General features: G+C 48.5%; 8 protein-coding genes across 8 annotated transcripts; 2 read left to right on the forward strand and 6 right to left on the reverse strand.

Annotated features, from left to right (window-relative positions):
- Window positions 1-405: 405 nt before the first annotated feature.
- och3 (glycosyltransferase family 32 protein) lies at window positions 406-2,110 on the forward strand (the record flags this gene model as incomplete). Its single annotated transcript, XM_023233574.1, has 5 exons — window positions 406-412; window positions 765-1,147; window positions 1,216-1,721; window positions 1,773-1,935; window positions 2,012-2,110. 5 exons carry the CDS (start codon window positions 406-408, stop codon window positions 2,108-2,110), a joined length of 1,158 nt encoding a protein of 385 aa, XP_023094252.1.
- Window positions 2,111-2,893: 783 nt separating this feature from the next.
- AO090010000613 (PIG-L family deacetylase) lies at window positions 2,894-3,972 on the forward strand (the record flags this gene model as incomplete). Its single annotated transcript, XM_023233575.1, has 5 exons — window positions 2,894-3,171; window positions 3,244-3,276; window positions 3,308-3,434; window positions 3,494-3,561; window positions 3,615-3,972. 5 exons carry the CDS (start codon window positions 2,894-2,896, stop codon window positions 3,970-3,972), a joined length of 864 nt encoding a protein of 287 aa, XP_023094251.1.
- Window positions 3,973-4,098: 126 nt separating this feature from the next.
- AO090010000612 (uncharacterized protein) lies at window positions 4,099-4,866 on the reverse strand (the record flags this gene model as incomplete). The annotated part of the gene is made up of 3 exons (XM_001827524.3): window positions 4,099-4,429; window positions 4,501-4,732; window positions 4,794-4,866. The coding sequence occupies 3 exons, from the start codon at window positions 4,864-4,866 to the stop codon at window positions 4,099-4,101; spliced, it is 636 nt and encodes a 211-aa protein (XP_001827576.3).
- A 4,876-nt stretch (window positions 4,867-9,742) lies between these two features.
- AO090010000610 (uncharacterized protein) lies at window positions 9,743-10,456 on the reverse strand (the record flags this gene model as incomplete). Its single annotated transcript, XM_001827523.3, has 1 exon — window positions 9,743-10,456. The coding sequence occupies one exon, from the start codon at window positions 10,454-10,456 to the stop codon at window positions 9,743-9,745; it is 714 nt and encodes a 237-aa protein (XP_001827575.3).
- Window positions 10,457-11,841: 1,385 nt separating this feature from the next.
- On the reverse strand, window positions 11,842-13,239 carry AO090010000608 (uncharacterized protein; the record flags this gene model as incomplete). Its single annotated transcript, XM_001827522.1, has 1 exon — window positions 11,842-13,239. The coding sequence occupies one exon, from the start codon at window positions 13,237-13,239 to the stop codon at window positions 11,842-11,844; it is 1,398 nt and encodes a 465-aa protein (XP_001827574.1).
- A 683-nt stretch (window positions 13,240-13,922) lies between these two features.
- Window positions 13,923-15,736, reverse strand: AO090010000607 (uncharacterized protein; the record flags this gene model as incomplete). Its single annotated transcript, XM_001827521.1, has 2 exons — window positions 13,923-14,281; window positions 14,353-15,736. The coding sequence occupies 2 exons, from the start codon at window positions 15,734-15,736 to the stop codon at window positions 13,923-13,925; spliced, it is 1,743 nt and encodes a 580-aa protein (XP_001827573.1).
- Window positions 15,737-16,990: 1,254 nt separating this feature from the next.
- AO090010000606 (uncharacterized protein) lies at window positions 16,991-17,363 on the reverse strand (the record flags this gene model as incomplete). The annotated part of the gene is made up of 2 exons (XM_001827520.1): window positions 16,991-17,037; window positions 17,099-17,363. 2 exons carry the CDS (start codon window positions 17,361-17,363, stop codon window positions 16,991-16,993), a joined length of 312 nt encoding a protein of 103 aa, XP_001827572.1.
- Window positions 17,364-22,397: 5,034 nt separating this feature from the next.
- On the reverse strand, window positions 22,398-24,644 carry AO090010000603 (chloride channel protein; the record flags this gene model as incomplete). The annotated part of the gene is made up of 1 exon (XM_001827519.1): window positions 22,398-24,644. The coding sequence occupies one exon, from the start codon at window positions 24,642-24,644 to the stop codon at window positions 22,398-22,400; it is 2,247 nt and encodes a 748-aa protein (XP_001827571.1).
- Window positions 24,645-25,484: the final 840 nt, after the last annotated feature.

The following is a 25,484-nucleotide window of genomic DNA, read 5'->3' on the forward strand; positions in this document are numbered from 1 at the left end:
TGTTATTGAGAGTACCCCAAGACACTATTCTACACAAGGCCAAGAGCTTGGAGGGTGTAGGGTAGACAAAGCTCTGACGTCTAAAATCTCACCAACCTGTCGTAAAGGGGCTGTGAGGCAAACAATTCCGTTATGGCCCGGAGCTCAAAGCTTTGTCAGACAAAAGCAATAATGTCAAAAACCAATTGCCAGTAAATAGGGTTAAAAATACGTTTCCTAGTAGACGAATAGCTCGCCCCACATGACAAGTACGGACGGAACTGTTGCCTGAAGAAAGTAAGGCCGGTGCGATCATCGTTCCACGGAAAGTGTCCTGCAGTTCCTCCTACTAGTGGCAGACCATTTCGGCCCAGTTCTTTTCTAAACCAAAATTCACCTCTAGTCCATATGCAGCTCTTTCATGACATGACCAGTGCGTCAGCACATATTCGTTTCGACAGGCTATGTTACGAGGATGGCTAGATAATGTCCTAATTTGCGACGACTAACACCGTGTATCAATTCTCGTTTACGCATTACACCCACAATGCCGTTGCCGCGCTGGCGTTTCCGGCGATTAGTCGTTCTAGCATCGGCCCTGGCTTTTGTTTTTATTTGCGCAGTCCAATGGTCCCATGCTGAAGCTCTCAATGCTTTAAGTGCGGAGCGTGGAAGTCCCCTTCTTTCTAAATACGTACAGACTCAGTCGGGAAAAGGGGGAGGTGAGTGTGGTCGCACTATCGCAATCCCTGCTGTGTCACAATCGTGAATAACAAAAGTCGCAGCGTGGCATATTCCCGACGAATGGATTGAAGATTCGACTTCTCGCCCCAAGACGATTATCGACGCAGCAAAGTTAGCCATACAAAGAGCAGCGTTGTCATCCCAGAGGAAGATACCACACTCGGAGATCCCACTCATCGTACACCAAACCTGGAAGAATACCCACGTTGAGGCATGGTCGCCTTTGATGCGCCAAAGCGCGACACGATGGCTCCAGGCCGTCGAGGAAAGTGAAATGGCCTACTTTCTGTGGGATGATGAGGGCGTCGCACAATTCGTCAAATCTTTCGAGCCTGAGCTGGAGGTCCAGTTTTACTCCCTCCCCAGCAACGTGGAAAGATCGGATGTGTTTCGCATCATAGTGGCGAAATGGATCGGTGGCATTGTGAGTATTCTAGTGCCATTCCATAAGAAGCGATTCGACATATGCTAATTATTTTTCACTGTTGGTAGTACGGCGATATGGACACCGAACCACTTCGAAACCCCTCATCTTGGATTACGACAGGTGATCTCCGAAACTGGGAAGACTCAGAGACAAATCAAACATACAAGGCAGCTGATCCGATACGGGTAATCGTGGGTCTAGAAGCAGACTGTCCACCAGAGAGCGATGCATACTGGCGCATGGGCTACGCCGAGCCTGTTCAGTTGACGCAGTGGTCACTTGCGGCGGCACCAGGACATCCCATCTTCCAGACGTTTCTCGATCGTCTCTCGGCAAATCTTAGGAACACAACATTTAGAAGGAGCAGCCGGATACATGGTACAGAGGATCAGGCAGCGTTGAACAGGATAGATCCCCTCCTCCTGACGGGACCCGCTGCCTTTACAGAAGCCGTAAAAGGATGGCTGGAAACAACTACCGGATTGCGATGGAATGCCCTATCCGGATTGACGGATGGAGGGCAAAGTAAGGTTGTCGGAGATGTCTTGGTGCTCCCAATTACTGGGTTTAGGTATGTTGTGACTTCTCTACCTTGGTTTATGTTTTGTGCTAATAGGGGTAGTCCGGGAAGAGGCATGTATGGAAATATGGGATCGAAATCCGTCGACGATCCTTCCGCACGACTGTTCCATCATGCGCAGGGATCGTGGAGAAAAACTGACTTTGTGGTCGAAGTCGGGAAATTTTGTCGCACGGTGTTTGGCCTATGCAGGGACTGGTCAAAAGTATCATATGTTCTAGAGTGACAGTGCTCTACGTATAACCTTTCTACTAATGTATATGATTCGTAATCTTCCAAAGTTTGTATCCCACCAGTATGTTTCAATCAACCGTTCAAGTGCATTTGAACTGGAGTCATGTACGCACCTTGGTCGCGCTATATGTTGGCGAGCGTTTTGAGTTGATCTAAGGTATTCTTCCCGACTAGCGCCGGCGCGAATGAAGTCTATCACACGAGTCAATGCAATTAATTGTCAGGTGCTATTGAAATACTTTCTTTTTGAAGGTTGGACCAAATGTAGTTTGAAAGTTAAAATGTGAACAACGGGGCCAATCTCACATATACACGAATTGTTAGCTATGTTATTCTCTGACCTTGCAGTTTTGTGGTGTGCCTACCAGTCACGGTCAGGATGGAAATTCAAGGCGATCTAGGCCATTCCACACAATATCGGTATTTGTGGGGCGAATAATTACTAGGTGGGTGGATACTGAAGGCAACCGAGTACTTAGTTTCGCCACGATTATTCTGGACGAGTATTGGTGTTGGTGTACGTCAGGATGGCCCCTCTGTATGGGGCTAAATCTGAGGCATTTTGGCCCTCGGAGGAATCTCAGCCAACGTGCTCGGAACCTTTCCTCTGCAAGGTAAGACTACCTTCCGAGCTAAAATAAGGGTTGCCTGATAGGCAGTCACATTAACTGAGCACGGATTGGTTAGAGAAGTTAAGCCTCTGCTAAGCCTTTGGTGGTGGGTCGCCAACCAAGCCCTAATCCAGCCTTACCCAGACTAACCACGGGTCCAGACCCCACTCGATGACCCTGAGTAATGTTGTTCGGAGACGGGACGGAGGCCGTGGACTCCGCCCGCGACACTGACTATCTGGCCAGGGAGTCTAGGAGGGATACTCGAACAGCTCGACAGCTGTACTACTCGTTCGGGTAATATTGTTCATTATCATCATGCGTGTCCTCTGGTTCTTGAAGCGTCTCAGTCGAATGGTTAGAGGACAAAGCCTCAGGCGTCTGGCATTTCCGCTCACTCTCTTGATAGTAGCAGCTTCTCTTGGTCTCTATCTTCTGCTTGCATATTCCCTAGCAAATGATCCTCGGCTTGTTCCGATCGCATTCCAGGAAGCTAAAAGTATACTTCTGGTGACCGCACATCCTGACGATGAGACACTCTTCTTTAGTCCGACTATTACCTATCGCCGGGATGACGCAAATGTAAAGCGCTCATTGTTGGTTATATCTTCAGGTCGGTAGATGTTAATCGAGAAAACCAATGAACGAAATATCTGATATATGTCTAGGAAACTACGACGGACTGGGCGACAAGCGACAAAGTGAGCTTCACAGTAGCTGTGAGAAACTCAGGATCTCCGAGGACCGATGCGTTGTTCTAGATATTGCGGAACTCCAAGACAATCCCAAGCAATGGTGGGACGGGGATATGGTCAAGGATCTCGTTTCTTCCTATAAAGAAAAATGGCATGTTGACTTGGTATGAATTCCTACTGGTGAAATACACGTCGTCGCCATGTCGCTGACTCTACCCTGCAGATAGTCACCTTTGACCACGGCGGTATATCTGGCCATATCAACCATCGATCTGTGAGCGCCGGTGTGCGGTATGTTCTCATTAGCTCTGCATCCAAGCGCACTATGCTCATGCTGTGTCTAGTAAATATATCCAATCCACACCAGATGCGCCCGCCGCATACATGCTCCAGAGTACACCACTTCTACGAAAATACTCCTCCCTCCTCGACCTAATCCCCACTACCATCCCATTCGCCTGGCGCATACTGAAAGCCCTCCTCACCACGCCACTCGGTAAAGAAGTCGAGCATAACACAGTACACGACGTCGTTCCGTTGGCTGCATACAATAATAAAGCGCTTATTGTTAGCTCGTGGAAGGCATATCGGGTCTCACGAGCGGCATTCAGTCAGCACGATAGTCAGTATTCATGGGATCGTTCGCTATACCTGGTGGTCAGCCGATATATGTGGTTCAACACATTGGCAAAGATAGCATAGATATTTGCCAGGATCGCACAGGAGCTAACGACAAGATGAAAGCACATAGCTTAAATTGTATATACGCTATGAGAATATCACAAAGCAGAATATTATAGTGTATACCAGCCCTCTGACCTGTACCACTTAAGCTATCTTTGTCATCCACTTGATCGTAAATGATGGTAAGCGACGTTCTTCATCGTCTGCCTTTGGCGCACGCCTCCGACTGATACAGAGCAGTATAATTAACGCTGTACTGCCCAATACAAAGACAAGCCCGGCGAATAATATCCGCTGATCGAGATCTTTGAAGAACTGGATCAACCGCGCATCATGACCGTGCCAGGAAGAAGACCCGAAATGTCGGAAGAGTGGTGTATTCACTACCCCATTGAGCATGTGCATCCTCGGCTGATCTGGGGGTCCTGCCAAAATCCGGAGGTTTGTGCGATTAGATTGTAGAGTGAAGATGGTTCTAAGGAAGCAAAGTGAGCTCAGGTGCTTGGTTCGCTATTTGGGTATTCTGAGTTCGGTAACAGTACTTACGACGCGTAGTGACAACCTGTACTGAACATTACAGTCGCATAGGGTAACAGTGGCCAGACTTGGTTGTATACCGGGAGGTTCTCAACGAGTGCATGGACAAAGGGGTTGTTGGGCGCTGCCAGCATCACGCCGATTGAGAACCCAGCGGGATGCGCAGCTGGCGCTACGAACTCGAATCGACGCAACGGCTCCAGCGATCGCTTGCACGCCAGATCAAAGTCTAGAACGGCACCTATGGATAGTCGTGGTCAATGGATGAATGGGTGATCGCGCAAGGGGTTCCGAGGGTATACCTCCATATTTCTGTAGAATCATGTAGCGCAATGCATCCACGCGTTGTACATTGAATGGGTAGCTGGTCCACATGTCATACAGATGAGGATAGTTGTCTCGAACGAAGCTATCTGCATTTTCGTCCGTCCAAAGATGGGCCTCCCAGAATTCATGGTGTTTGAGACACTCGGCTCTGGCATCCAACCAATTTTTCGGAGGTGAGCTCGCCCCTAGGTGGATATGGTGTATCCTTCTTGGTATGTATGGTCGTATGCCTGTGGCATATGTGGAGTAGTTTGCATCGTAGTCAGTGAATGTGACGTCAAAGTCGTCGTATTCTTGGGATATGATCGCGTCCGCCGAAGATGCTTTCCATACGAACGGTAGTCGCAGGAGGTAGTAAAGCCTGAGCAGTGAAGACGACGACAGCCATAGTAGGATCAATGCTAGAGTTACCACCACGATCAATCTTGCCCTAGTACAAATCATCCTGTTTCGGAGCTGCCTGCGCCAATCAATGCCTTGGTGTGAAAGAGGGGTGTTTTATTAGTTCGAGATTCATTGTGCTCTTGAACAGTGGTGTTAATACATGGCTGTCCCAGGTCAGATCGAGTACACCCTTGATTCAACTAGTCTGATCATCGTGGCATTGGCGGCTGGCAGCATTAATATGAGACGCAGTGACCATTGAGTAATCAAAATCCGGTTGGGAAAAATGCACCCTCTGCATGGGAGCCTACACGGTTCGGGACTGGGATACTGGTTCTTCTATCCATTGGACTCAGCTCCACTTTCTCACCCTACTGAGATCATATTATAGGGGCTACACGTTAGTCGTTCAATGTTTGGTCACGGTAACCTGACCTCGAAATGAGTTGGGAATGGAGTCAACGCGCTACATTTACCTACTACGTACTAGTCGCAGTACTAGAATTAATTTTGAACAAAAAATCATTTTTTCTGCCCCGTCTCACGAATGGCATACTACAAGCCAACTACTCCTTCCGGCCCGTCGATCCCAAAATAGAATGATGACATCGTCAGCTAATAGGCCACCCAGTTCCCATAGGAATAGCCAAGACAGAAGAACGCTTAAGCGAACCAAGCAGATCCCGTCCCAACTTCGCATAACAGAGCCTGTTGACTTTGTGGTTGCTACTGCGCCGTAACCCAGTGGGAACTCAGCAGCGTCTTAATTAGGGTTGGAGCCATACTGTGAGAATATGGCTGCCTAAAAGATCGGGAAGAAAATCTCTGTCTCTTCGATGTAGGGAGGAGGAACCCTCGGACCCCGAGCCCCACCGTACCAACTTAGTCTGCCCGTATGGAAAGCTTAGCTTAGTCTAATTTCCAACAATGCTTTCCTCGAGACTCATTGTTGCCTGGACGCACAAGGCCATCGGGCGAGCGCTAATTACCCCAATATAGAGTAAATCGTCGGTGGGCTAGGCTCGGCCTACTGGAAATGCTTCTCCCGCTGACTCAGCCAGAACATTGACTGCTATGAGAAATTTATCGTTAGGTTGAAGCCCTGTCAAGGGTCCAAGCACTAACACCATTTCAAGTTTAGCTAGATGAATGCCCTAGTTGTGATCAGCGCAAATGTCCCTTAAGTATGAGACTGACGTGCTGAGGGGCATGGCTTACCTCAGTTAGTGCTTAAGGACCTTCTCATGCCTCTGGAAAACCCTTGTCATTGCTTTTTTCACGTAAGCACTAGAGCACGAACACAACCCTGCCCTCTAATTTAAGTAATCGAATACACACTGAAACGCTCTCGACCCCTTTTTGACCCTGGGCCCTGGCTAGACTATGACTGTTCCTATTTTAGTGCAATAATAGCCAAATTATGTGGCTTTGCGTGGACAGTTTAGAATGAAGTATATCTGTAACCCAATAATGTAGGGTGAGATGGCTGCCCAGTGTCATCCTTCAAGGCTCCCACTGGCTATAACTCTCGGGTATGAGATAGGCGAAGATTGCGAACATGATGGAAGGAAAATAGAAGCGAAGCTTAGAAGAGCGTGGGGGTGAGGAATCAAGTTCACTTGGCCTCACTCCTGTCCCTACCCCAAAATACCTAGATCTAGAACGAGGGTCGAATGCATCCATACTGTCATACTGTGTACTATAGATCTTTGATTTCATCAACTTCTGTATACACAAGTTTTTCTGTATAGTGAAGTCTAGAGCGTCTCGACTTCTGCATAACTGTTGTACCCCCGCAACGCAGTTCTCAATGGATGCAACATCGACACCACAATCAACTCACCGTTGTCTTTTGTCATATCTTAGTGTTTCACATACACAGACTCCTTGGTGATTTGCTTCAGAGGATAAGATAATAAGTGCAATGTCCATGTGACATGCGATCATTGCGATAACGGATTGTCTTGTTGGGCTATCAGGTTCTGCAAAAAGGGGATTTTAGGACATGGCTTTCAAAATGGGCACTATTACAGTAACGCTCGTGGAATTCTCCGTATTAGCTTTTAGGTGCTGCGCCTGGACACAGATTACCCCGCAATAGAGTCAGCCTGGACATAATACAACTCTCAGAATTCTGCATACTAACCTGTGCAGCCTCGATCCAACAATGAGCATACAGACCATTGCCTTAGCAGGGCGGCAAACAAATATACTTAGGGAATCGAAAGCCTACGGGTGACGTGTAGGAGGAAACATCACAGCATAGGAAACACTGTTGCCTGAAATGACAATGCCGGCTGGCCTTTCCGCTACATATCGAATCACTTGTCAGCCTAATCTCGCTCTCTAACACCGTTCTTTGTGTATCTATATTTAGCGGTGGTAGAAACGCACCGTAGACACATCCCAGGTCATATAGAGAATTAGGTCTGGCTTGCACTGCTGCTGGAACGCCAGGCTGTGGGAACGCCTCACTCGCGGAACCCATCGTGAAAGGAAATACCTTGTGCCGCATATCAGATACATCGTAAATTACATCCAAATGCCGCCGTTGCCATTGATAGAAGGCGTTTAAGGTACCCAGAATAAACAAAAACCTTTGGTCGGACCTGGTATTTTGCAATAGCTGTTGAACACTGATATCCAAATACTGTGATCGTACCCCGTTCAATCATCAGGACTGATCCTTGGTCTCAAAAGCGGTTTGAAGAAATACTAGATTTCTGTACTTCCATCTTAAACCAATTCCCAGTGGGGTCAACTACCTCATCTGCCTGCCAATGACTTACTCAAAGATTACTTTTCGCTCGCGACAGAGGTATCCAGAAACCACCCTAATCAACTATTCGTTTCAGAAGTGATTTAGCAAGCTCGTTGAAAGTCAAGTTGTATCCACCCAAGGCTCTATTATCCTATTCTGCATTATGTGGAAGTCTCCATTGATTGAATCAAGTAGGGATGATCTACAACCTTCCTGGGTGGTGTTTCAGGGAGCCACAGTTAAAGCTTAGAATTCTGGAATCATGAACTACGCAGACCAGTAGCCTCTCGCAATGGAAAAGCACAACAGAGGATCAAATGCCGAAAATGAAGTAGAGATCTTGGGGAGTCTTACGCACTCTATGGAGATAGAGTTCAAATTGTGAATGCAAGGGCTACCTTCACTTCTAACATTGTTGATGCTTTGGTGCCTCCTATGCTCTTACAGGAGGGCCACCATGCCAAGCCTGGATCACTACATGCTTTTATTTTTGCTTCATCCAGGCAGCAACATTTTCTATGCCGATAGCAGAAAAAAAGAGCTCACCGCGGAGATATAGCCTATGCCAGGTACGAAACACGAAAGCCAGCCGCAGCCACGCGGGAGAGGGGGCCTATCATGACCGGCGGATTAGGGTAGCCCACTACTCACCCACGGTTACATGGGGTCAAGATGTTCCAGAAACGACAACAGGCAGCATGCTTCAACTGTAATGTGAGGCTACCGAGTTGTAGCTAGTAATATGTGACCCTCTGCTTGAATTGATGATAGGAGGCAACGTGGAACAATTTCCTAACCGAGTTACTGTAATCGGCTGCAGAGTGATTCACTTCCTTATCTCCAAATTCCCAACCACTAGAGTTTGTCACACTGCTTGAGGGACAGGAAGAATGGTAGACGTGCTGTGGCGCGAAGCGACGGAATGTCGGAAAGTATTCCGGGCCGTAGGACTAAACATCAAGGAATCCTGGACCGCTTGAATGTCCTTGACGATACGAGACTATGAGATACAGACTGCTAAGTCTGTGTATGCTGATATTTATCAATGAATCCACGAGATAGCGAAGTAGAGCTGATTCAGTCACATAGGACCTAGTCAACATTGTCGATTCATTAACGTCAAAAGGGCTCGCATATGTAAGCAACTAAATGCCCCGCATACGGTATACATAATGATTCCTACGCTGCAGCCTGGATCTTAACTAAAATTCTCTGGGGACACAAGTGCTAGGTAACGATTACCCGCCGGCCGTTGGCCTTTTTCTTTTCTTTTTTTTTTTTTTTTTTTTTTTTTTTTTTGGCATGAGCCCTATGCCTGTTTGGGAATTGGATATTGGTTTCCATTCTGATCAACAATGCACATTGGATGGCAGCCTGCAAGACTGTTGCGCGTTAATTTTCCACCCTCGTGGTTCCGAATTCGGAAAGTCGGCGTACTGGGAGCCTTTCTGTGGTCCGCTGCCCACATTTAAGAAGAAACCATGGTGCTCTCAGGAATATTGCGTCATGCACCTGGGAGCTTGGTATACTACTCTATTTCTAGTGTTTAGAATACGGCTGCCTACTTGCATTGCTGCACGATGAGCTCCCACCTCGTAAACGGTGTATGGGTTATGCCCGTACTGCGGTGCAGAAGTGGTTAATTTCATATCACCTTTTATGGGGGAGGGGCATAGTAGGAGTGAAATAGTCATCGTCAGGAAAATTATATTTGAAAAAGAAATAAACAAATAAGAAATACCCATACCAGAATCACAAAATATAAGCCAAGTCGAATATTTACGACTTCTCTTCTGTACTTTCCCCTTCATTCTGAACAGCAGAACCTTCGGTTTCCGTTTCGCGCCTCTTCCCACAAGACCAGTAAGCAGCAGATCTGCGCACCATAATCCCAATAAGACAAATAGCACCACCCGCCACAACCCCAAGTAAGAATGGGAGAATAGCCGGATAAAAGACACGAAGGATATCCACTATATGGACCCTACTATGTTCATAACTGCTCGGTGGATAAGAATGTCTCTCGGAACAATGCTCCTGACAAGGCCGCGACTTAAACGCCGACGTGAATGACCCGTAACTCTTCCCGCCGAACCTCCGACCAGCATCAAGCCATTTGTGAAGCTGGGACTCGGACTCGGAGGTATCGCTCTGACCCGCATGCTTCATCGGAGGCTCTGGTTCCGAATGTGCTGGGTGTCTATGTCTCGGGTTGTGGTTGCCATGGCACTTCGAGGTTTCAGGAGTAGGATTTATCGTAATCATCGTGATTCGCAGCGCATCATGAGCATCACGGGAAAGACCGATGGAGATCATATTTATATCTGTTGGGTTTCCGGATTGGTCGAACAGGATGATATCCAGGCGGAACTGGTCGGTGATTGGGCCAGATTGGAATCGCTGGACGGGGAGTATGTTCATCCCGTACCGCAGAGTGAGGATTTCTGGATCTGTCTTTTGGGATCTCGAATGTTTGGTGGCATTTAGGCGCATCGGAAGGCGAGCTGGTAGAATGATGTTTTTGTTCACCAGTAGCGAGTCGTTCTCGGTGGCAAAGGCCAATGACTGTAATGTTATTTTTGGTGTATGCTTTTATCGTTGGGAATACTTACGAGGTAGTCGTCTGATTTGGAGGTTCTATCAGGGTTGCTTCCACAGATTGACGAGGTGTGGCATGGAAGATGGACCTCATGGCCGGATGCAATTGGGAATGGCGAGCGAGATTCATCATGAGCTGATTCTGGTCTGGCATCGCCTGGCCTGGGTGGCGACGTAGCAACACAGCCGATGAGCCAGAGATGGGCCACAAAGAGGATTTGTAGACGCATATCGAGGAGCAATCGATTGGTATCTCTCAGCTGGTGTAGTGATAATAGTCGTAGTAATCACTTTCTCGATAGTTGGGCTGATATGGACGAACTTAGCGTCGCATTGATGGCATGTGCATAGCTAAGGTCTAAGATCCAATCGCAAATGATAGACATAGAACACCATGGCTCACCAAGTAGTAGCAGTCATGTACGCTACATATGCACAGATGGTTGGATACGCACAGACGCGCCAAATATGGGGTGAAGAAACTTCTAACCGTGGTAGACTGTGACCGGTATCATCAATGACCGAAGTGGGACCATGCCAGTCAGATACTGGTGCGACAGTTACTCTGCTGCCTACATGAATGATGCTCGGGAATCCCCACATAACACGGGATTGTCGTCCGTTTGGCCAATTCGGGGCACGGGGTCCTCGGGTTCCGTTGCTCAAGATACTATCTACTCACTTACCGTAAGACACACAAAGGCACACTTGGAGAGTATTCTTAGATACCCTAGTAGTTTATGATACTATTAGTGATGTTCCTTGTTTAACTTTAATATTCTCTGTTTCAACTTCAAGTACAGAATTATACTTGAATACTACTCCCTTTACAGTGCAGTTCTGGGATGACCGAAGCCACTGAGATGACCACAATACTTGTGGGTCATGCTTAGAATAAACAAGCTTTAACCAGGACTGTACAGTCCCTTTCTCAGCTGGTGAAGAATTTATTGCATGGTTGAATGAGTCTTGACAGGCAACCATATTTTCTATTTCGGAACTTGGGATGATGACGATCCTCTAGATGCATGTAGTGTCCGAAGTGAACTCTAACCACATATATCACAAGGCTTGTGAGGAATCCACTGGGACTAGATGCAAGGGATACTCGTTGAGTTAGAGGCCACTCGAATGGTCATAGGACTTAGCTGATATAAAATAGATGATATATTTGTCCGAAAAGTAAAGATCGTCAAGCCGATCGCTATTCTATCTGGTAATGCTGTCCCTCGGTACTAGAACGATCTCGAAAAGAATGAAGAGAATGGAACTCTCGCGTGTTAAGACTTCTCATCCCTCAGAGTCTCCAGACGTTCGATTTCCTTTTTCAGCTCTTCGATATCATGCTCGATTTCGTGACGAGGAGCCACCCAGTACTTCAATTTGTAGATTCCAGCAGAGATACTCAACAGCGCAATGGACACCAGAGGTGACCACTGGCCAACCTGCTGTGGTGTCTCCTGGGACGGCCCATCGTGATAGATATAGTATTCAATCCAACACACGAACGCAATAACGGTGAGTGGACTGATCACAATGCTGAATAGTACTGCGCAGATAATGATGACATCAAAGGCTACCTTGGCCCACAAGCCTATCACACGTAGGGTGAAAAATCGCGATACCCGTTTCCAAAATGGGAATTTCGTCCGTGTCTTCTCCGCCATGCTTTCTCGGCTATCTCTTGATGTATGAATGGCGGCGTAAAAGTCATCTTTCAAGCCCCTGATGATGTTCTTTCTCTCCTTCCAGATCTCCCATACTCGCGATGAAGGGACCCGAGAATGGTACGGCAATACCCTGACCAGCATCAACAGAACATTCAGCACCATGCTGAGAGCGACCAGACTATAGATGTACCGCTGGGAGTAAATGACTTTGCCCCAGAATTTATGACGCCTCGTAAATCGATTGTCTCCCGCTGCTACAGAAGCCTGTAAAGAGGTTTGCTGACGTAGCACCTGGGTGGTGTTGAAACACGGATAGAAGCAAACATCATTCAACTGAAGCAGCAAGGTGTCATTGCTGAAGATGTCCCATACACTATTATTCCATGATGATGTAAACTGCCATGATTCCCAACCATCGCTTGATATAGGTGTTATCGGAGGTAGCTGTGGCAAGCAGAAGCCGTATTGAATTGGGGTCTTCTTAAGCCTGGGCCAGTAGACCAAGGAGCATATCGATCCCGCGAACATAAGAATGTTCCAGAGCGTGAATATAATGGAGCTGATCCGTTCTTTAGCAAATATGCGGGACCAGCATTGCAGCGGTAAGAACACGAGATATGCAGTCACTACGATAGAAAGCACGGCGTCTGCGTCGAGCTCTATGGCTGCAGGGCTGATATCAATTTCGTTGGTGTCAGTGACCAGGGCGGGAAAGTCATCCCACAAGCTGGTATTGTCCGGAATCCAGGGGATAGAGACCTTTTCTGGGGCGCGATGGTTTGCAGAACTGGAGACCAGAATGAACGCTTGAATCGCAGCTGTCCCGGCATATGTAGCTGCTGCACCGAGAAAAACATCCGCCAGCCAGCCGGTCCAGCGGGTGACACATACTGCCAGGAGCAAAGCGTAGAAGAGGTATCGTGGACACGAGTCATAGCTCGTGCTAATAGGGTAGGTACAGAGAACCTCTTCGACAACGAAGAGTGGCGATCGGTCTGTCGCGTTCATCTTTGCTGGTGATCTTTCGACGGCTATATCATGCCTGCTTCTTCTTTTCTTCTTATCTCTTTTTATCTTTAGAGCTCTAGTTCTTTTCCTCGGTGACGGTCCGTGGTCATATGAGCAGACTCAGGGGGATTATCGTCAGCTATTGAAATAATTCTTGTGGGCGGTCTGCAGATTTGAGCGAAAGTTTGTCCACTTCTGGTTGAGATGACCGAATTCGGCAAATCAACCGCGGGAGATCGACGCCGCTATTTGCGCAACGTGGCGGTGGCTTGATCCTCAACCGGCGCACAGCCACACACCCTTTCCCTGGTCCGACGTTTCTGTTTATTTATACTCCCTTGAGATGGTCGACTGTGAGTTTTAATACCTTCGTATACATATTTCTGTGACGTCATTGACCTGGCAAGTTCCATCTATACAGTCCGGTGCTCTTCCGCCGTTACACTCCCCATTATTTGGGTCTACTTCCCTAGTAGCGAGATATATATTTAGATACTTCTACCAGTGGATTACTATGTTACCAAACACCGGCAGTACCCAACACCATAGGACGTACATGCAACAACCACACTCATGATGCATAAAGCTTACAGAAAAACAAATTGACCTAACCCGAATCTAATAATACACCCGCATCGCCTCCTATCAGGCCTTAGTATGCCCAATGTGGTACATAGTCACTATCACGTCCCAGACTCGTACTGCCCGTTAGTGCCTCTGTACTGCACCCCATAAGGATTGACAGCGGCATAATCATCCCATGCATCACAGGTGTCTCTCAAGAGCTCCGGATTCAGAAACCTCCAGAACTCGGTCTTCTGCTCAACTATCTGCTGCACGAAACCTGCGGATGAGTGAAAGCCCATATGGCAGTGCAGAAGCCAGGCACCCGGATTATCGGTCGGAAACGCTATCACCAAATACCCTCCGTCACTCTGAGCCGGTAGTAAGGCGACGTCCCGTCTGGGTGTGTTACGGGTTTGCAAGGGGATGCTTTTGGAGAAGGGCCCGACACCTTGGGCGAGAATATAGAAGTCGTGCCCTGACAAGTGGCGCGATTGTTAACACAAGAACTACAATTCAAGGCGGACTTAGAGAAAAGGAAGGCCCTACCATGAAGATGGATCGGATGTGGAACCCCCTGGGTGGTGGTAATGACGAAGATAACCCATTGGTTTGCTTCGGGAAGTTCAATAGCTTTTGGGTCAGAGATTGTGTTGTTTATACCGGTGGTTGGGGAATGTTGAAGGGTAGGGTCCCTCCAAGAAACGTTGAAGGCCTGGCCGCCGATGGTCCATAGGAATATGCCAGAGTTTTCAGCAGCAATGGGAGCGACTGCATCGCTAATGTTGGTTGCGTTGGAGATCATGGCATCAAGGGAGACCCAAGGGACAAGGTCTGACATTGGCCTGTCCAGACACTGGGTGTCGTCTCCGTAATCCCATCTAACAGTCATTGGATCTCCGTCATCGTCTGCCCCCATATAATGAACAATGCCTTTGATGTTATCACCGGTCGGGATATTAGAACAGGCCGATTGAGGAACGGATCTGATCCAGTAGTTATCCACAGATTGGTCTGCTTGGATGATAATATCGTAGCGCTGACCCATTCCGATGGCAATGTTGTTGGTGGTAAATGGGACGATGGGCACGAAGTCACTGGCAATGACCGTCAGGTTATGGTCGTCTATCGAGAATCGGAAGTGAGCGTGCATAGCCGCGTTCACGAGGTGGATCCGATACTTCTTCCCACGGACAAACTCTGTCTTGAACCTTTGACCAACTGTGTCACCATCACCGTTGACCCAAACATTGGTCATATTAATAAGACCCGTGTCTATCACTGGTGTAGCAGGGTTTCTGATTTGGTTCATGTACATTTCATTGAACGTGCGATGCGGCCAGTCATTGAGAAACAACACACCGAGGTCTTCGTCGTACTCAGCTGTCGCAGGGCCATGAATCACAATGCCGCCAAACACTCCCTCCCATGCCTGAAGAGAGAAATGAGAATGATAGAAGCCTGTCCCATACTGCTCGGCCCTCCAGGCATAGGTGTAACTTGTCCCTGGGGCAATTGGACACTGGGTAACCGAGACAGTGCCATCCATTTGGTTATTGAGAAACTGTCGGATCCCATGAAAATGAATACTGGTGCCATTGTTTTCCAAATTGTTTTTTACATGAACCTTGACGGTGTCTCCCCAGTCTGCCTCCACGGTGGGGCCTGGATACTGGCCATTGACGAGCATCATGGGTCTATCGACGCCATCGGGGGCAGCTGTGGCATTGGTGATGTCAAACCAGTACTCTCTCACAACACCTGTGTCAGGGGTTTTAGAATAGTAGTTGGTATTGACATTGAATTGCTGGTTATCTAGGACTCCTCGGGATAGGAGACCTGTCCCGGATGATAAGGGGCTTTCAAACGGCGGAGTGGTGTGCTGAATACTCGCGGCGAGCACGACGAAGATCAGTGGCAGAAGTAAGCTCATCATGTTACAAATGAAAACTCAAACCAAAGTCGAGGTTTCGCACAAGTGTGATTTGCGTGTTGATTCGAATTGCCATGGTGGACGAAGCGCAATTTATACATATACTATTGGCACAAACGCTCCTCTTACGGCAGTCGCCGCCTCAACACAGCTACTCCTTGCTATGCTCCTTGAACCCCCTTAGTTGCAATGTTAACATGACATTGGAGTATCTGCTACAGCTCGTGAAGGTCAGTGTAACTGGTCACAAGGAGATACCTTGCCGAATAGGCGAAGCCCTACACAGTAATAACATGTAACTGGTTCTGGAGAATCAAGATGGCTGATTCTGCGAAGTCCAATGGCGTGATATTACGTGGGTTTCTGGTGGTAGCCCGCAGACAATGACAAATGAGGACATTGAGGGTGACCATTAGCACTTGATATTGCTGCTCCCTGATGACCAAGCGCGGCGTCGGGACCACGGCACATGATACAAATATAGACCATTCAACTGTTGTATGTGGATACATTGTACATATTCAGCCTCTATCAAATATACTCAGAAGGTTGGATGGCGCCAGCCGCCAAAAACCTTACATCCCTGTCTGTGGGGCTGCTACTACTACGGGGTTTAAAGGCAATTACAAATGATGTGGTGGACACCTTGGAGCTCCATCAGGGATAGCTCACTACTGGAGGTGAACTCAGGAGGTGGTTGATACGGAGGTTATTGTACTATTACATCAATGTGATTCAACTTCGCTGGATGTCACACGTAATATAGTGGTACAAACAGTATAAGCTGGCCGGACTCTATTACTAAAGGGAACCTGTTTCACAACCAGAAGACCGAGCATATAGGCCTTGTTGATACTATCTATACTTTTGCAGTTCCTTCGCCCAAACACGGGCTGCCTATTGAGCGATCCAATATGCCAGGACGGCAACATGAAAGATAATAGGATTCGAGAAGACAAGCAATACCGCACTCATCGCAGTCCTTGCCGCTATCATTGCCGCGAATACACCCAAAAACCGGCCAGCTGACTGCTCTTGCACAGTGGGAGGACGAGGCTTATCCTGCTAGGCCCTACATGAATAGTGATGCACGTGTAACCACCGGATAATACATTAGGAAGATGAAATTAGTAGGACGACAGTTCGGGAGCTTTCCTGTATCGGAAAGGGACAAGGTTACGCTGTCCAACGAAAATAAAATCGTCATTGGAAGTTCCTACTGCCAAGGTACATATGAGTCTGTACAACGCAATCTCACTTCCGTGTGGCGCAGGGCACAACGCCAGCCTCATTTAGAAAAACTTTAAATCAGATGAGAAATAGCTAATTTGATCCGATGTGCCTTGTCATCAATAGACTCACATAATTCAAGAGCACTCCCTAGCATCTCAAGGAAAGAATCGATGTTATCTTGGATAGCCGCAACTGCAGGTGAAAGCTCATCGCCAGTCTGTTGAAGCTTGGTCAACGAGGAACCGAAATCTTCGATCATAGCCACGAGGCCCGCGTTGCTGACGTTAGCATTACTAGCGAATCCTTCTCCGGGCGGCCTTTTGGACGTTCCCGTTTCGAAATCCGCCGGCCATCGAGTGGCTCTGTCCTTGGTGCTGCAGTACAGGATGGCCATCACCACCCAGGTGTCAGACAATCGTGTATTTTTTGGGGGCCAACCGTATATTCTAGGATCGTGCACCTCTAGGGCGACTTTCCATTTATTTATGATCGCGCGATCAACCTGTCCTCATCCAAGTATTCTCATATCCTCTCCTTCCGGATCGCCACGCTTCCAAACCTCATATGGGCCATTGTTTTGGCGTGAAGCCATACAGCTCTGCACTCCGCTGTCGAGCGCTTTCACCCACTCTGGAGTACTAGGGGTCCACAAAAGGGCGCCGACGGGGCAGCTCTAACCCCCGGAGGGGCGGTCGCAGGGCCGGCCATAGGGGGCACAGTTAGACCGACAACGGACTCTTGCGTAGCAGCAGGAGCTCCTCTACGGAGGCGGGAGCCGTAGTGACAACCGGACGCTCATCTTCAGTCTCATCGAATTCGACACCCTCGTCCTCGCTTGCGATCAGCGCCTGAACTCAGCGAGGGAGCAGAGCAGAAGACCTGACCATTGCAATCATCGAAGTTAGCTACCGAACTTTGCACATTCTCAATCAATGGCTCACTGTTGAAGCAAGGGTGTCATGTGCCTCCTTATATAGGGTTGGAGAGACGGCGTCACCTATTGATGTATCTTGGCATGCTGGACAGGGAATCACAGGCAGCTTTGATGAAGAAGAGGACTAGTCAAAACCATTGTTATCTTCATCTAGGGATCCATGGATTTCCAACTTTATGATTGGACATTCGAGTTCACAGCTTCTAGACGCTTATCCTCATTCTAGATAAACGTTGGCCTGGATATTCAACCAGCACCACATCCAAGCACTTCTTTTCACTGATCGGTAGAATTGAACAGTTTTCTCCGATCGGCAAAAGATGATATATCGTCCATTGAACTTGTGAAAGTGCCGCCCTGGCCAAATTGTCCTACCCAACTTGTATAGCGGTTGTGTTCTGTACCAGTGTGCCCTTCTTTATTTGTAGCCCTGACCCTGTGAGCATCCAGCAATAACACTGGATCTATACCGAGTGCAATAGGATTGTGAATATGTTCCAGCACAGCGACGTCTGCCTCCAATTTAAATTGCAATACATAATCACCGTTCCTCGCTTCACATATGACCTCCTAGGAGGCAAAATGACCCCCTTTCACAGGCGTTCCACCCAGTTTGTGGAGACATCATTCGCTTTATGGGCACTGTCCGCCAGATGTCCAATGTAAAAGATGCACTGGCGAAGGCTGACAATAACACCTTGGTTATACTTGTTGCTGTGTTGAACGACTGGGCTGGGCTGTATACTAGTTGCCAGCCTCTGGCAGCGTAGGCTACTTTCCTCAGAAAGATCGTTTCGTTGTAAGTAGACATCATATCAATGCATATAGGACCTGATTGTCCTTCATGTCCTCCTGTATTTGTATTTCCCGCTTTCTATCCGCGGGTCCTCATCATAGGGGTATGTTGACCATAACATCGTGCAGATAAAGTCAAGCCTAGTATGGCGCTCTTAGCTGCATCCCTAAGCCTAGTTCATCAGGTATTCAGTGAAGAGGATAGATAATGCAAACCTGACCATGAAGCGGAGAGGATATATCTCCTCACCGTTCCCAAGGGTGTGCCATACGCGACCTCCACCCCAACCGGTGTATAATAGCCCTTGTGCGTGAAGTACCATTGTAGACCACCATGAGACACAACATTGAAGACATTCTTCAGGAGATGCCGGGGCTATGTCAGCTTCATGCCGAACATTAAGGTGTGTGGTGACTCCCTTGTCGAGGCATTTGGTGCGGAGTTAATGGCATAGAGAATCGAAGGTATCATAGAACTGCGTGACTGCTTGTCACATGAAAACCTGGATGGTTTGTATGGTACGTACCGACTGGCCGTCAGGCTGCGGATGTACTGTTGTAGAATAAATCCACTGTATACCACATTGACGAAATAGTCCTTTCTTGAACTTTGACATAAGCCTCGTGTCTCTGTCTGAGATAAACACTCCAGGAACCTCGCCCGGTCGAGCACTGCTAGCCACGACACAGTTGTCATTTTCTCCGCGTTGTATCTAGACGTGGCAGCCCCAAGAATGTATCCACCTTCCCACACAACAGCTGAGGTACATTGAAGCACTGTGGGTGGCCTGCTACGCAATACAACTGGCATTATATCCCAAACACAACTGTTAGTGGGAGATAGAAGTTGCGCTTTGTAGCACCCGCTGGTGCTGATCCAAGTAGGCTTAACAACAACCCCAGCATATCAGCCAATGACCGAAAGTTAACCTTCTGTAACGAAGCTTCCTTTAGTTGGAACCTTTATATCTACCAGCGCGGTGAGTCTAGATGAAGAGATCGTTTAATATGTTGTGGAGGCCACATTGTCGCACCCTGGTAGCGAGTGACGTCAAAAGCGCCTTGTAATGTTTATCATATTATACGTGGCATATTCCAATGATAGCGAGCAGGTAACGTGCTATAACTGCTCAAAGGTCCTGGATGTGATTGGGGGGTCTGTACCAGCTGCCCTGATCGTCGTGACTATATCCAAAGAATATGATTGAGTATACTAGATGAACAAAACAATGCCTGAGGTCAACCCCAAGTTATGGTAGTTGAGAGAAAGTGTCGTTGATTGGAATGGAGGGTTGGAGTGTTTAGTGGTTTTGTACATTTGACGGGAGATTGTATTACTTATAAGCAGGAAAGGTGCAAAGGGAATGAGTAGGAAAAATGGTGGTACATGGTGAATCCAGCATATCATGTAGAAATTCACAACATAGCTTTTCACTGCTCCTCAGCATCTGGTGTACTATTGACTTCAAGAAGCAAGAAAATACTGACCAGATGACAAATTGGAGTCATGTGACTGGTTCGCATGTGTCCTCCGTTACGTGTTTATATGTCATCTAAGTGTTTCCCTCTTTAAACCCATGGCACACCCATATTCGTTCTTCATTTCTATCTCTGATTACTCAAGTTTCCTTACAATTACCTCTCAGCAATGACCAGCTCTACAACTGTAAGCTACGTCAGCTTTCATAGGCTTATGTTATTTAGTCTAACGGGGTCTAGCTCCGAAAAGTCCCCGAAGGCTGGACAACTGAGCCTTTTTACATGTCATACTTCGTCGAAGGACCATGGGCGAAGATTGTAAGGCGCTGTGGCCTTGAAAATCCAGAAGCCGTCATGTGCACCACACCAGAATCAGGAGAGCACTACGGGTTGATCTCAGCCGGGGGGCGGTACTACTTCACGGACGACCTGGCCTGGTCCATTTCCGAGATCATCAAGCCGACGACTCTTGATGGGATTATGAAGAAGATAGTTGATGGTAAGGAATACTCAATCAAGACAAAGGCTCTGAGGGAAGTGGAGACACCCGAGGATCGCCAGGAGCGAGAGGAGAGAATAAGGGAAGATAATGCATTGATGGAGCAGAAGAGGGCGGCACCAGATTACCTGGAATGGAAAAGAATGGACTCGAACTAGATGGAATGGCAGACGACGAGCCGTTTGCTTCTTCTTATTGAGGCTCGCGATCCAATTGAAGTTACCGAGAGTCTCAACCGACTGTACCTTGTACACAGTGGCTATCATAATACCTGCCAAGGTCCGAATTGATCCCAAATCTTCGTATTGCAGATTAACATTTTCAAAATGGATGGGATAAGGACTGTCACATTTTGACTGGCATGGTCAATGTATCTTGATATAAATACCAAAGGCCAACTGAGGGCGATTTCATAGCTCTTCTACCGACGAGCTCCTGGAGAGGTGGACGCCCCTATCTTGCCACAGATGTCTCCAACCGGAAATTGTAAATCCCGTGGCAAGGTATATATAAACAACGGTATAGTCCATCAGCAGCCCCATCAGTAAAAATGAAGCGATTGGGCCGGCCAGATTGTTCCATCTAAGGTCGGACTTATGGACGACGGAAAGGAAAAGGTAAGTGATGGGAACAATTATAAAGGGTAAAGCTAACGCCATGGATTTAACAACGTATAGAACGCTGTTTAACCCTTTTCAAATTTCATTTCGCTGTTGCACGACTTACCTCGAGGCAGGTATCGCAAAGTCCATAAATATGCCTGCACGGATAGCAAACAAGCGACAAAGGCCACCACGACGCTGTAACCGGCCTTGACAAGTTTGACGCCAATTGTAACATCACTAGTACTGTCACTTCCATCAACACATCCCGCCCGCGATCTGAAGGCCGAGACCCACAAAGAAGAGGATGCGTGAAAGCAGTAAACATTGACGGATGCGTGGGCCCACCTTTCGCTCGAGGGACATTCTACTAGATGTTAGAAAGGTGGTGACCCTTGCGATGTCTCCTGTCGGCTCTATTGATCTTGTCACCTACATAATTCGAATGGACCAAGGGTTGCGGCTACCAAGGGAAACACCGCTGTGCTTGAAAGGATGGGAGGTGCTATCACCAGCCCGTTCGTTGGTTTCTGCTCAAACAGGATTACCAAGATGCTCGCAACAAGCCAGACTAAAAGAGAAGTCAGAGGAGAAACGTGATTTGTAGGAGAGGGGCTGCGTTGCTATGCGAGACTGACTGATGGAGAGAAAAAGTAGTATTAACCATGCCATGCCCGGCCGCTGATGTCAATGATATGCTAGGTAGGCCGCCATCATAGTGGCCGGAACATAGAACACAATTTGTGCAACCCTTCTTTTTGACTGGTCGTTGAACATGTTTTACTGAACAGTAAATCTAAAGGTACCTTCGGTTGTCAAAGAGTAACTAGTATGGAGCCGGCAGGTGCCTTTCTTCGAGTATGCCTCTCTGAATCCGCTCTTCCACCTCGCATTCGCCCTACTTCTTATAGTATTCCCTAGATCACATCTCTGTCTGTCCAGGACAAAGGTGAATATATTGACATTCTCAAATAGGGTACAAATCTGGGAATCGCTCCCAAGATCAGCTCCCGTTTTGGTCCAGCGCTATATATGCATCCAGCCTCAAGTCACTCATCCCAGCAACTCCGAAAGATATGTTGTATTGACCTTCTGGCCCGACTGTAGTTCTCTCTAGATTTACTCATCTAATAACTTTAAGAGACGTTTCTTGACCACCACACCCGCCACACGGGCTGTCTCCTCCTCGACAACAATTAGGTACCTGAGCCCTAACTTGTCAAACATTTCTACAGCATACTCCAGAGGTGCCTTTGCTGACACGGATACTGGACTCCGATTAATGAGCCCAGAGAAGATGCCATCCAGAAGGTTGATGTCACCATCATCATCCAGCCTGGCAACAGCATCCAGCGCATCCCCAAGCTCAGCCTGTGTAATGTAACCGTGGCATAAGCCTTGATCGTTCACAAACACGAGGCCGGCATCTATCAAACCTCGGGCTCTGAGGCCCTCCAGCTTAGCTCGGAGAATGGATGGTGCGACACGGTAGTTGGGGCCAGTAAACACGGTTATTGCCTCCATCGTCTCGGGTGGGGGGACGAGGGCTTCGACTAGGGCAGTCTCTCCGGTGGTCCTAAGCTCCCTAACTTTGGCAAGGGCTCTCTCTGAGTCCAGGAAAGGATGGCCCTGCAAGTGCTGGGCCAGGTCGTACACGCCATCCGCGCAAATGCGATCGGCGACCCATTTCGCCGTCAGGATGGCGATCATGAACGGTGGAATGAATTTGACCTCACCCGTCAGCTCAAACATGATGACTGCCAAGCTGACTGTCATCCTGCTGACCCCGGCAAGGAAGGCAGCCGACCCGACCATGGCGAAGATGCCCGGCGAGATGTCTGGTATCAGTTGACCCACCATGCGTCCAAATAATGCACCTCCGTCCAGGGCTGGGATAATAATGCCTGATGGCACCTTGCAACCAAACGTGATGGTGGTCAAGATGAGCTTAATGAATGTCCCCGAGATCAACCAGGCGTAGTATCCGCCTTTCTCATCAAGAGCCTCTTGCTGGCAGATCCAGTTTTCACTCACGACATTGCAGTCTACGAGCAGACGCTGCATAACGATATCACCAGTATCTCGGATCATTTGGTTGGGGTACTGGAGTAGGGCCGTGAGCAAGACCACCAAGAACACCTCCAAGACCGGGCTTCTCTTGATCAATCGGAGCTGACGAAACGACTTGGACCACGCGAAGTTCGCCTGGCAGAACACGCCACCAAACACACCGCCGCAGATGCCGAGGAAGATGAATATCACATAGTGAGTGACGTCATAGTCGACGCCGTAGTTGGTCTCAAAGAGAACGAGCTGGCCAGTCCCAGCCGGGTCCAGCTCCTTCAGGGCTGCCGCGGCGACAAGGGAGCAGAGATATGACCGCCAGAGGACCCGGCGTGGGAAATAGGTGCTAATTTCCTCGTAGCTGAAGAGCACACCGCCAATCGGCGCGCCGAAGGCGACGGACAGACCTGCAGAACAGGCAACGGCGAGCATCTCTCTCATCTTTCGCTCATTTGCCGCGTACTTGGGGACGAGTGATCCGACGAGGTATCCGACGCAGGTCGAGATGTGGACAAACGGGCCTTCCTTGCCCAAGCACATACCCGTGGCCACGGCAAAGACGGCTCCGACAGCCTTGACCACCAGGACTTTGAGATCCAGTAAGTGCGGGATTTCAAAGCCAGAGAGGATAGTCTTGATCTCCGGTATTCCACTACCAGACGCCAAGTACAGGATCTTGCCCGTGGCAACCTTGTCACCTTTCTGGGGCTGACCCTGACCTATGCTGTTGTTCGAGTTCGCGGCTGGCATGGACGCCTTGGTCGTCATTGTCAAGCTGACGGAAATGAGGCCAAATAGCAGGGCAAATCCGACATAGATAGCGTATCTGGAGCTAAAGCCTTGCGCCCAAGGCGTCCACTGGGAACAGGAACCATCAAACTCGGCCACCGAGCAGCATGCCCTGCGGTTCAGCCAGATGCTCCTTGCACAGTACCCTTCCTTCCAGTCTGCCACCGTCTCAACGCTCACGTCCACGGCAAAGGCAACACCGGCAGTCAGGATGCCAACGGCAAAGGCTGCCACCCAGCCCTGTGTCAAGTCCCACCAGGTAGCCACACGCATCCGGATGCTGTGGCGAGGCGGTGACTCGACCTGGCTGCGTCGCGCGCTGTCCTTGATCAAGCCCTGGAGCCAATCAATTGTGGAATAGCTGTTGTATGGGAGAAGGTCACCATCGTAGGTGGAAGCTGTCACGGAACGCCCATCCTTGGGCGTGCGGGAAAACGGGGTTGGTTGGTCCCTGAGAAGAGGTGTTGACTCTGTAACAATGCCGGGGCCGCCTGTCGGGTTATCTGCAGCCATGGCTGTGAGTCTCGTAACTGACCCGAATTGAGGACACCTGCACGGCCCAAGGAGGGAAGCACCAGACGCCAAAGCACTGTTATTATGGTGTTGAGTTGGATGAAGTGATGCTGAGAGCCATGATCTGCTTAAATTCCACAGGCAAAAGCATGATCCCCGCCGCACGCGTGACGCCTAAGATCAACACTAATGACGCCTAAGATCAGCGCTGGTGACGGATATCAGTCAGCTGATGGCCATTTGCCAGTTGATCATATGACGACATAACTGAGATAGCCAACCAGCACGTCCACTTATGCGATGCAAGGGGAAAGCCGAATGACGTCTAGTCTCGATATTTGCCAGAGACGACCGCCGTGAGGGTCGTCCAGCCTCATACAGCTGCCGAGATTGCATGCTCTCTGAAAGTTCCATAGCTTTAGCTCAACTTTGAAGTAACATCGGAACGGACGCTTTCTTTTTTTTGTTTTTAAACTGCCCATTGCTCCGTCCTTCTATTCCCGCTCTTTCACGCGTCCAGCTCATTGATCCCCCGGAGGACCAATTAATACTGCCTCCTTTGAGCACACGATGAGGGTTGTTATCGGGCCAGGTCTTTTGATAAACCACCCCGCACCCTCCCTGAACCCCGACCTAAACAAACCCAACTTCACTGCGCCTACTAGGCCTAACTCGGCAAGGCACCGCTGAGTAACCAGGAGCTTTACCTATATAGGCTTAGAGTAGGACCTTCAATAAACCGATGTTTAAAGCTCAATACCTCTATCAATTATATACCAGAAGAGACTGGATGGACCCGGGGATATAGAATAGTACTGGTTTAGGAAGATAGGGATCATA

The sequence above is a fragment of the Aspergillus oryzae genome, chromosome 8 (assembly GCF_000184455.2).
Source record: "Aspergillus oryzae RIB40 DNA, chromosome 8".
NCBI lineage: Eukaryota > Fungi > Ascomycota > Eurotiomycetes > Eurotiales > Aspergillaceae > Aspergillus > Aspergillus oryzae.